The 12012-nt window shown below is 44.0% G+C and overlaps 1 protein-coding gene across 2 annotated transcripts; it reads right to left on the reverse strand.

Annotated features, from left to right (window-relative positions):
* Nucleotides 1-1196: 1196 nt before the first annotated feature.
* Nucleotides 1197-9164, reverse strand: cfap100 (cilia and flagella associated protein 100). 2 transcript variants are annotated; one of them, XM_028998880.1, is made up of 15 exons: nucleotides 9055-9164; nucleotides 8511-8606; nucleotides 8056-8150; nucleotides 7729-7903; nucleotides 5431-5498; nucleotides 5081-5244; nucleotides 4381-4461; nucleotides 3848-4062; nucleotides 3662-3764; nucleotides 2903-2945; nucleotides 2650-2804; nucleotides 2304-2439; nucleotides 1778-1980; nucleotides 1612-1705; nucleotides 1197-1547 (listed from the first exon to the last, which is right to left on the reverse strand). In XM_028998880.1, the coding sequence occupies exons 2-15, from the start codon at nucleotides 8563-8565 to the stop codon at nucleotides 1434-1436; spliced, it is 1701 nt and encodes a 566-aa protein (XP_028854713.1). In that variant the 5' UTR covers nucleotides 8566-8606; nucleotides 9055-9164; the 3' UTR covers nucleotides 1197-1433. The 2 variants fall into 2 exon arrangements, 1 of the variants encoding a protein (XP_028854713.1); XR_003751453.1 differs by having other exon boundaries at nucleotides 1512-1547; nucleotides 1774-1980.
* Between the last annotated feature and the right edge of the window lie 2848 nt (nucleotides 9165-12012).

The following is a 12012-nucleotide window of genomic DNA, read 5'->3' on the forward strand; positions in this document are numbered from 1 at the left end:
ATCCGTAGATGTTCAGTGGAGAGTGGTCCCTCCGTTCTCTTCTGAAGTCAACAATCATCTCCTTTGTTTTGTCCATGTTCAGAAACAGATTGTTGACCTTACACCAGTCTATCAGTCCTTGCACCTTTATTATTATTAAAAATATTAATGTTTGTGTGTCAGCAGCCATGGACAGAAGACAGAGGTTCACTCTGAGGACACTGAATAGCCTGGTTCATATGAAACCAGATGGCTAGCGAAGATTGAATCTCAGCAACCCTGCGCAGGGTACCTCCTGCCATGCAGATGCTGGAGACACTGCAGGAGCTGAACCTGAGTTGGAATTGTCTCCAGGCTCTTCCCTAGTGGCTGTGCCAGCTCTGGAGCCTCCATGTTCTTGACCTCCACACCAAACATCTCCAGCAGTTTTCACAGAACCAAGCTGTCTGGTCCACCTGAACCTGGCCAACAACTGTCTACAGTCTGTTGGCATTTCCTCATCCCTGAACCAACTCCACACTCTGCTCTGCCTGAACTGAACTGTCTGGACCGGCTACCAGCATGTGTGGCTGCCCTCACCAACCTGCTCCAGCTGGGCCTGTTGGACAACATTCCTGAATATGTGCGTGTGCTGCCCTACGTGGAATAGCTGAATGTTCAGTGCAACCCGATGTGCCCGATTCTCCCTGAAAGGAACTCAGGGGAACTTCTCTACCTGATGCAAAGGGACAAGCTGCGCTTACCATGCTTGAAGAATTAGAGAAAGACTGGAGCACTGGATGTGAGACGGAAACCTTTCTTTCCTGATCTGCTGCATTAATGTTACCTCATTTGTTTAGTTTCAGTTCGTGGCAATCGGCACACGCCTGCGAGTTTGTTTCCTTTATTTTTGGCCCTCGTGCCGGTACTTTTGAAACGCTTTTCTTCAATATGTCCTGTCTCTGCGCTGACATCACTGCACATTTATGTAGTGTTCAGAAAAAATACAATTATCATCATATTAAAAATACAGTAGGAAGGCTTGGTGAGAGTTGATGATTGAGAGTTGTTCTTTCTTTGTTGGCACCTATGTAATGTAGAGGTAACATCAGAGAAACATCAGAAGAATATCTGAATGAACCGACTCTTTATTATTATTTAAACAGTGTGGTCTGATGCAGATTCACATCATTTCACCATGGGATTTAAACTCCTATTTAAAAGAAGCTGTTTGGGCGATACTTTATTCACCTTCGCTTTGTTGTAGCTGGTTCTTGAATGTCAGCTTCTTGCACTTTTTGTACAATGTGGTATGATCCAGATCCCATTTTCATTAAATGAATTTCACACTCACAAGAAGGCAGTTTGCAATAAAACCCTTTAATTTTTTAGATGCTAAAAAGCTGATTAACTAAATATAGCAGTACAACACACAATGGCGTATTTAAAGGCTGGATGCGCAGGATGATACTGGACTAAGTGAAGAAGTACTGGTGCTCCTCTCTCTCTTGGTCTGTGATGTCAGTGGTCTGCTTGACCTGCAGTTTGGGGACTGGCGGCTGTGAACGAGCCATCAGCTTCCTCCTAGTCTGCAAAATAAAGTTCTGTGTTGGTAAATTCTGGTGAGGACATTAAAGGTCTGGAGTCTCTCACCGTTTTCTTGACTTCAGCCTGAGCTCTCTCCTGTGCCCTCTTCATCCTTTCCTCCAACTGCTGCTTTTGCTGCTGGATCTTCACCTCCCTCAGCCTGGAAGAGATCAGTTGATCGTATGTTGGCTTATGGGGACTGATTAATGCTGAGAGTTTACGAATCACCTACAATACTCTCCTCTGCCGCTCCTTGGCTCTTTCAGCCACCAGGATCTTTTCTTTAGGAATCTTCTCCACACTCTCTAGTAATTCTCCGAGGCAGCTCTCAATGCTAGCCAGCATCTGAAGGGTGTTGAGGTTGCTCTCGCTATCTCCAACACAGCAGCAGTAGACCTCCTCCACCTTCTGGCTCAGGCTCTCCAACATCTGATCCTTGAAGATCATTGAATTGACAGAGGTCAGAGACAGAGGTCAGAGATTCTCAAGTTCTGAGAAGGAATTCCTACAGAACTTCATTTCATTTGTACACACTGTGTGTAGGACTGCACTTTTTGCGTAACTTTCACCTTTGCCAACTGTCAGCATCCACATCCTTAGAATCTATTTCATTCATTTCAGTCTGCTTTGTTCTTATATGCATAATGTATAAAATAAAGTATAATCTTTGTATTATTATGTGTATTATTGTGCATAATCTAGTATAAATGTAATAATTCAATTATTCAAACATTTATTTGAATGGAATGTACCCTTACCTGGTCGTCTGACTTGTACCGACCAAAGTTAAAGAGCCGTGACTTCAGCTCCAAGTCTGCCGCTCTCTCCTTCTCTCGCTGTATGGCGCTGGTCATTTTATCAATCTGCTGCCTCAGATGCTCAGTCTCCAATTCCCTACAAAGCAACAAACAAACAAAAAACTGACATGTTAACAGGTTTCCGTCAGTCTTTATCTGATTAAAAATTATTTGTCACGAAGTAGCAGCATGGTTTGCAAGGTCAGATGAAAAAACTAATAAGAGAGTAAAAAGATGGAAGTGATTCCTCATCATTCTGCCATCTTCTCATTTGACCTTTGCCCTTATTTGGCCCTGCAAATCTCACATGCGCTTCTGGGTCTGGGCCATGGTACTTCTGTACTCCTCCAGTGCCTCCTCGGCCTCCCTGGAATTCTGGATCAGTGAGAGGTTCTGCTCCTCCAGCTCAGTCATCAGGTCCAACACTTGCTGTGGATCAGTGAAGTAGAGGTCTGGCTCCCCCTGAAGAGGATGCCAGTCCTTCAGTATTATTACATCAGAAATTACTTACAGTCATACAGACACATTAGTGTTAAAGTAAAAATAAAACATCTGCTGACCTCAAACTCTGGACTGGCATTACTGGTCACAGACACTGCAGTTCTGTGAAAGCATAAAAAAGAGAACGGCAATAACATAGTCTACAACTTTAGTTCTCAAACTGTTATGAAGGTTCCCTTTAATGGTACTCGCCTAGGAAATGTAAGATCATTGTTAATCTTCAAGAAGCTGAGTATTTAAAAGGATGGTATGTTCCGAGCGCATCTGGCACACTGGGGCAGGTTAATAATAAATAATGTGCAGATTAAATCCGCTTATAATGATGGTACTCACAGAGAAGAAGATTCTCGGAGGTTTGAGAACCACTGGTCAAGATGCTACAGGCGGCGACCACTCGTGAACAAGCCAGCCGCAATATTTTCATTTCTCCAGTAATTGTCTGGCTGCTGATATCATTTTCACTTCAATTGTTCTCTCCAATACATTTTACATTTACATTTACAGCATTTATCAGACACCCTTATCCAGAGCGACTTACAATCAGTATTTACAGGGACAGTCCCCCCCTGGAGCAACTTAGGGTTAAGTGTCTTGCTCAGCGACACAATGGTAGTAAGCGGGATTTGAACCTGGGTCTTCTGGTTCATAGGCGAGTGTGTTACCCACTAGGCTACTACCACCCTACACATTTTGATGAGCGGGAACATGCATTCATCCACATGATAAGCAGGCTAAAACACTGTCTGCTACATCTGAAGGTGAGAACTCGGCCACTGAGGCGGATAATGAATTTCTAAATGTGAAATGTGCTCACTCACGATTTGCTGCTCGCGGTTGTCCCCTTCACGCTGTGTCTCGAAGGAACCCTGACAGGGGGCAATTCTCGGCCTACTGCTGACATTTTTTTCTCCCCATCTTGCACTGGGAGCAAAGCAAGAACAAAACATAAAAAACACAGCATTATTATTTTTACCTGTATGGAAAGAAGGTAGAGTTAGACGTACATCTTTCCGATGCTGAAGCTCTTTCTCTGCCCATCTCACTGCTCCTGCTCCCCTCTTGGCTCTTCCCTGGATGCTTGACTTTGGCTTCAGCTTCAGGGCTGGTCTTCTGCAATTTGGAGCTCTGATTCTCCTGCCACTCTGGTGGCGAAAGCTTCATTAGGAAGTCCCTGTAGGACGCATACTCCTTCAGAATGTCCTCGTACTTTGAGATGTCGCTGCAGAGTGCAAGCAAAACTTTAATGGGACACTGTAACACTACAACTTTACCTTTACATTTACATTTGCTGCATTTATCAGACGCCCTTATCCAGAGTGAATTACAATCAGTAGTTACAGGGACAGTCCCCCCTGGAGCAATTTAGGGTTAAGTATCTTGCTCAGGGACACAATGGTAGTAAGTGGGGTTTGAACCTGGGTCTTCTGGTTCATAGGTGAGTGAGTTACCCACTGGGCTACTACTTTCATCAGAAACAACTAATTTAAGGGATTTCCATTCCCAAAACTATAATAATGCAGCATTAATTCTACTGTACCTCTTCACTGCTACTATTTTGGCTGTGATGCTCTTAATGTCGGCCAACTTCTCCAGTTTCAGCTTGGTCTCCTGCTCAGCTCTGAATTCACAAACAGATGCAGATGGGAAAAAAACATTTGTCTGAATTTTGCCCTCTTCTGCCTATTCGACGTTTACACTCCCGGGTAAGGGAGTCTGTTCATGTTGCTCGTGTGATCTGACCGGTCACGTCTGAGTATCGGATCATACAGTGTTCACACATAAATCGTGAGCTTTTTTTCTTCTTTTGCATTTGATCTGAGTTAAATGTTTGACACACCCCAGGAAGCTATTGGAAAAAAATGTATAATGTATGCCTAAAAAAAATTTAATAATAATAAAAAAAAAATGTTGATACCGTGTAGTGTCTGCAAGAGGTTGTGGTCCAGGTCTTCATCTTGTAACACTGTTGCTGTCACACAGGTGCCATAAAAAGCATCTAGTGACACACTGGTCTATATTTAACTCTCTGTAATTAAAATGAGCAACATAAACTGTGTCTACATTGTAAATGTCATTGTGTGTGTTTATCTGTTCCAGTGTGATGAGTAGATTTTAGTAAATATTCCTGCCCTTCATTTTCACTGTAAATTTTCTCTAATGACTGTATGTCTATATTTTTTCTGAGATTTCATCATCTTGCTCCAAGCGACATCTTGTATTGCCTCGTATTCGGATACCTTTTCATAGCCTCCACAGCAGTTCTGTCATTCTCTTTGAGAAATGTATCGAACAGAGCAGCGTCTTCCTCCAGGTACTGCTCTGACTGCATCAGATTCCTTTCCACAGCCTCAGCACCTTCCTCCAGCTGCCGGATCTGCCCTCGCTTCACCGACATAGCATACTGAGGGAGCGAGACAGAGTTGGGGTGTCAGGTCTGTATGTGGCCAGTGATGTGCAGAAATGTGCAGTTGCCACATTTAATGATTATCTTGCTGACAGTCAAAATAGTGGATCAGCTTATCAGTGATGTCAGCAAGAACAACACAATTGCGGCCTGAGCCATCGACTCCGCTTTTTACTCACGAACCTCCATCAGGAACATCTCTCGTTTTTTGCTGATGTACTCTCGTATGCTCTCCCTTTCAATGCTCCGATCTGGAATGACATCACATGATATTCTTATAAAATACTTTGTTCTTTACATAGTTGAATGTGCTCAATCACTCAAAAATTATTGCTGGAAATCTAATTTATCAACCCATGGAGGTCTGAATTTGGAGTCACACTCTAAATTAAAGTGGAAGAACACACTACAGGCTGATCCAACTTTGATATAATGTCCTTAAAACGAGTCAAAATGAGGTTCAGTAGTGTGTGTGGCCTCCACGTTCCTGTATGACCTCCCTACAATACCTGGACATGCTCCTGAGGAGGTGGCGGATGGTCTCCTGAGGGACCTCCTCCCAGACCTGGACTAAAGCATCCACCAACTCCTGGACAATCTGTGGTGCAATGTGGGATTGGTGGATGGAGTGAGACATATCGTCTACCTCTGGAGAGCACATGGAGGGCCGTGCGGCCCCCCAAAGAAATGCCACCCCACACTGCCAAACTGGTCATGCTGGAGGATGTTGCAGGCAGCAGAACGTTCTCCATGGTGTCTCCAGACTCTGTCTGTCACATGCTCAGAACCTGCTTTCATCTGTGAAGAGCACAGGGCACCAGTGGCAAATTTGCCAATCTTGGTGTTCTCTGGCAAATGCCAGACATGCTGCAGACGGGCTGTAAGCACAACGCCCACCTGTAGACGTCGGGCCCTCATACCAGCCTCATGGTGTCTGTTCCTGACCATTTGATCAGAAACATGCACATTTGTGTGTAATGTTCCCTGATCGTGTTCACATGGTGTATATTTATATAATTGTATTAAGCTATCCTGTTTGTGTCTGTTCGCCATCAGGTCATTGCGTGTTAATGTTCCCTTGTCTCGTGTTATGTATTAAACCCCTGTCGTGTGAAGTCGTGCGAATGCGTCCTCCTTCACCGCCATGTCCAGCCCACCCGTGACAGAATGACCCGACCACATGTGGATGCAGCCGATCCGCCCCGCTGAGATCCAGGGAGCTGTGGTTGGTCGGGAGGACGTCTGCCCCACAGATCCATGTCCAAGGTTCCATGTATGGACGTCCCCCGATGCCGCTGTCTCGTCCGGATTCCACCAATGCACCTCGCCAGTTCCAGCAATGCACCTCGCCAGTTCCCCCGCCATGATCCACGTCATGTTTTATCAGTTCCCCAAGCGTGACAGACTCTCGGCGGCCTACAAAAGCTACCGCGGAGTCGAGAGGATCTGTCACGCTGTCCATGTTCCTCCTGGCGACGAATCGCGCAGTTCAGGTGCTCCCGGCGTTAACCGAGACGAGGAGGCCAACAGACTTTCCAGCGGGGCGTGCTGGAGACTGACCGGAGTGACGGTGCCTGCGGACGGCGGACAGGATGCCGGTCCCCCACGGACAAACCGTGCTTTGGCCCGGGCCTGACGCCGCCGGTGCAGGACAGCCGCCACGCTTCCTTATGGACCCCCCCCCCCCCCCCCTCCCCTTTCATGGACCGTTTTGTGGGGCACTTCGGAGGTTGTGCCTTTGAGGGGGAAGTCCTGTCATGATCCGGACCGGCAGGGGTTACTCCGGATCCGGAGTCCGGACCGGAGTTTCATGTTAGTCTTGTGTAATGTTCCCTGATCATGTTCACCTGGTGTATATTTATATATACAATTGTATAAAACTATCCTGTTCATGTCTGTTCGCCTTCGGGTCATTGCGTGTTGATGTTCCCCTGTCTTGTGTTATGTAATAAAACCCTGTCGTGTGAAGTCGTGCGTATGCGTCCTCCTTCCTCGCCTTGTCCAGCCCAACGTGACAGCATTACTTGAGCCACTTGTGTGGGTTGTAGACTCCGCCTCATGCTACCACTAGAGTGAAAGCACCGCCAGCAGCATTCAAAAGTGACCAAAACATCAGCCAGGAAACATAGGAACTGAGAAGTGGGTCACTACCTGCAGAACCACGCCTTTACTGGGGACGACTTGCTAATTTTCTGTAATTTCCAGTTGTTGTGAAATTGATTGTCAATCAGTGTTGCTTCATTTGATTTCACAGAAGTGTGATTGACATTGTGTTGTTTAAGTGTTCCCTTTATTTTTTGAGCAGTGTATATTGAACATTTACGCTAACAAATATAGATTAAGGGCCAGAGAGGTTACATTTCATATATTCTTTTAAATGTCACAGGAACTTGTCTATCACGATAGGATACTATCTCATAATGGTGTATTAGTGTATTTCTCTCAGTGTCTGATGGTATCTACAAGTACAACACTTCCTACCTTGAATCAGAGCAGCTCTCCATTCTGGCATGTCCTGAATCTTGATGATGGAGAAGCTCTTGCTGAGCTCTTGGGGTTCCTGGATTTCTCTCCTCAGGCTAACTTGTCTGGCCTTCATTTTCCCAGCAAAGGTAAGTTTCTCATGGACCCTCAAACTGTGCTGATGCTGCATTTCCTGCAAATCATCACAAAACAGCATGTTGTGGCTATGCAGTAACATGCTGCACATGATGCAATGTGCTGTGAATATGTAGAGATTTCAAGAGAAACAAAAGTCATGGTCCAGGCACACATTATACTTTTTAATTCTCAATGAATTTCGTATACCAGCTTCTTTCTTTCCTTCTCCTTGTTGTGGATGAGAAAGATGGTCTTGTCATCAGGAATTTTGAAAGGATTCTTTGTAATGTCATCTTCAAACACTTGTCATCATAAACACACAAACAACAAAAAAATACATTTGTGCATTTAGTATATCATTTATCTTATATTATCTTAATATAACTTATCATTTTATTCATGCAAGTTTAACCTTCAACCCTTTAGACCTAACCAATTTTTTTAATGAAACATGTATTGCCATTGCTTTTTTGGTTGATCATAGGTAGTGTTCTAATAATTCATAATGACATATTTATTAAGCCATTTTTATGATTTTCCATTTTCTTAAGATTTTTACATTTTGTGTCTAAATTCAAGTTGCAGTAGCTCCCAGTGTGACCTACAGGGTGTAAAATATCTCCACTGGAGTGTTTTAGTGCCTCAGACCTCAAAGGTCATACCTGAATTTGAAGATTCCATGGTGTTCTCAGCAGAAGTGGCCATCCGCCTGCGCATTTTTCATCGGAACTTTTAATGTGCTCAAACATATAATAGATCTGAAATGCATTGTTAGTGATAAAAACATGTGTTACAGAAATAGGCAGAAAGAGGGCTCAAAATGCAGGGGATGCAGATGCAAAAATTGAAGGGGTGCATTTCAAAACATGCCTTATTGTTCCCACCCATCACTCACTACTCACACAAGATGGTCAGAACTGTGCACAAAGGACCCAGGGGTGCGGATTTAGCCCCTTCACTGAATATTGATGAATGAATCAATTGATGAATACGTGGAAAAATGTATTAAATAATAATAAATGATCCAACCAGGCTGATGCAGCATGATGCAAACTGATTGTGCAATAAGAAGCTCTATTAATGTGCACCATTGTTCTCGATATTCTTGAGGCTTTTGTTGGTTGATATCAGCCTGTAGGAAGAATCTTCTGGCACGGTCAGTCGGTTCATTCCCTGTCAAAGCAGCGACGTGCATGGAACGCTCACCTGACACGAACCTCGGCGACAGCACAGAGTTGGAATCTTCTCGCTATTTGCACAAATTTCCAAAAGCTCCGGGACCCGGTTTGCGTTTCGTTACCGTGGTAACTGCAACTGGGATGCTGTTTTTTTGACTGGCAGCAGGTGGCGCTGCAACACAGCTTCAAAAACGCAGGAGCTGTTGCAGAGCTTTTCACAGCGAGCACCATGATCACCAGCATTAAAATACAGTAGGGCAGACATAACTAAGTACATGGTGGCAATATGAATGGTATTAATTGCCGACTGTTAATTATAGTGATTCTTATTCTATGAATATTTTCAAGTGATTATTTCATCATTAAATAAAAAAGATGCACTACTTCGCAGAGCCTGCATGCGACAGTTTGAGATCCAAAGTTCCAATTGTGCATCTGTTTGTATATTTTACTCTAAATAAGTGCAATAGGAACATTGCTCCTTTTATGTATTTCTTTAAAGAGTAATTTTTTAAAATTTTGATCTGCACTCTCCATCTGGTTATCTATGAACGTATCTGATGTGCAAAGACAGTGGTTTCCTAATCCCAAAGTCCAGGCCATCTGGTTCGTGAAGCTGTATGGATGAATTCACACTCAGCCCATTTTATTTATTTCATCAGGGGATGGATTGCTCCACTCAGCTTGTGCTGAAATTGCTTGGCCTGAGATGATGTTGCCGCAATACAGATTTGCAAGGCTGACATTTCAAAACTGGTCAGTGGGTAGCTACAGCTACAGTTACTTAGATACACCACTGATATCACAGACAAACATCTTGAAATTAGGGTTACAACAAAGTTCCACAATGAATATATGTGAATGATTTTGAACTTTAAAGGCAATTTGACTGAAATTAATTGGTGCTGGAAATTGTATTTGAAATTATTCTCTGCATATGTAGCAGTGTTTCTATTCTGCACAAATGACATTTGGAAGACTGCTGACTATAGAAAATGCTGCAGACTAAGGTCCTGGCAGCTGATGAGCTGTGTTGTCTGCCAGTAGATGTTCGTGTTCCCAAAGCCTGCTAAACATTAATCCGAGTGCGCTCAGACATTATCATTGAAATAATTTGCTCAGTAAACAGCGCGAGACTGCCAGGATAAGCAGGGTGGTAAATATGCCTTTACGAGTGGCCAGCATCTATGCAGGAAAGAACTGTCTGACAGCATGTGAACATGACTTCTCTTTCTGGCATTCTGTGCCCGGGGTTGGGCTTAGGGTTTGTGCCGTTATGCTGTTGCCAGGGGTGCTTCATACCCTGCCTGTGCAAAAGGCTGTGTGACTGGATTGCATGTCATTCAATGTGTGTGTGTGTGTGTATGTGTGTGTGTGTATATATATATATATATATAATGTACAGTACAGGCCAAAAGTTTGGACACACCTTCTCATTCAACGTGTTTTCTTCATTTTCATGACCATTTACGTTGGTAGATTCTCACTGAAGGCATCAGAACTATGAATGAACACATGTGGAGTTATGAACTTAACATAAAGTGGAGACCTGACCTCCACAGTCACCGGACCTGAACCCAGTCCAGATGGTTTGGTGTGAGCTGGACCACAGAGTGAAGGCAAAGGGGCCAACAAGTGCTAAACACCTCTGGGAACTCCTTCAAGACTGTTGGAGAACCATCTCAGGTGACGACCTCTTGAAGCTCATCGAGAGAATGCCAAGAGTGTGCAAAGCAGTAATCAGAGCGGCTATTTTGAAGAAACTACAATATATACAGTACAGGATATTACACTGTACACGTTTACCTTGCAATTCATGTGTTTTTTTTTAGTTGTTGGCCTCTTTACTGAATACATTTGGGTTATATTTGGGTTGGTGAATAGTTTAGACAAGGCCTGGAATAGGCTTGGTGTACTGGCCACTGTGTCTGCAGGGTGATGTCTCTGCTGTCATGTACATCAGCCTACAGACCGGGAACGCTGTGTGGTCTGTAGTGATTTTAGAAATATTTGAGTGAGCTATTTTGTCCTTCATTTAAATTATTATTGAAATCTGTTTTATACTAAGTGCAGTTGTAGGAGTTAGGGTATTTTTTGTCCTTTTTAGTCTTATTGTGATAATTTTGCAATGTTAACATATGTTTTTATATTCTGCATGACGACACGGGATGAAAGTCAACTTTTTAATATAGAAGGTTTTCCATCTTCGCTGTTGGTCCGGCCCTCACACATATCAGCAGGTGAACAACAGGTTGAAATCTCTCTGAGCTTTACTGCCCTCCTGCCCTTGAATGGGAGTCAATCTCTCTTGCGTCATGGCGTCTCTAGCTGTAAAAAACGGGTTAAATGTAAACCCCTTTCAGATAAGAGAGTCGGGTCCATGACTGAAACTATACTGCCTCACCAGCTGCGCTGAACTTAAAGCGACTTGTTGAATTTTGGATTAATGCAGAATGTTACAAATATATCAAATGCAATAGTGCCGCTGTAAAAATCATGATATTACTGCATAACTGTATTTTATTGTCATATTAGTTAACAGATATTAGTTAAAAACTCCCATTCAACATGCCTGTGAGACCCTGCACACACAAACCTGTGTTGTATTTCTTATTCCTCACTCACACCATCCCCATCACTTCCATTCCCACTGACCGGGTACAAATGTGAAAATCTGCCCCAGGAGACAGACAGGAAGTAGGGCAAAGGCAAGCCTCTAATCCAGGGATAGATGGCTCTCGCATCTCGCGGTGGAGCGCGGGGCTCCCCCCCCCGGCCGGTCCCGACTAATCCCGGGACAAGCGAGACACTCGCTTAAAACAACACGCCTCACAGCTGTTTGATGCTAGGATTACTGGGTAAGGCGAGGCTTGAGAAAAGGGGTTTCCTGGTGCTCCTCATGTTTATCCAGCAAAGGCCACGAGATGGCCTGGGATTTCTGGGAAAAGCTGCAAAGGGTGCTGAACACAGGCTTGAATTTAATATT

The sequence above is a fragment of the Denticeps clupeoides genome, chromosome 12, assembly GCF_900700375.1.
Source record: "Denticeps clupeoides chromosome 12, fDenClu1.1, whole genome shotgun sequence".
Lineage (NCBI taxonomy): Eukaryota > Metazoa > Chordata > Actinopteri > Clupeiformes > Denticipitidae > Denticeps > Denticeps clupeoides.

Bases quoted from the DNA above. Each gene is read 5' to 3' on its own strand.
- cfap100 (XM_028998880.1), bottom strand. From the start codon at position 8,565: ATGCGCAGGCGGATGGCCACTTCTGCTGAGAACACCATGGAATCTTCA. The intron at 2,946-3,661 runs GTGAGTGAGCAC...ATGCTTTCACAG, and splicing joins ACAACCGCGAGCAGCAAATC to AACTGCAGTGTCTGTGACCA. The intron at 1,706-1,777 runs GTAGGTGATTCG...GATCTCTTCCAG, and splicing joins GAGCGGCAGAGGAGAGTATT to GCTGAGGGAGGTGAAGATCC.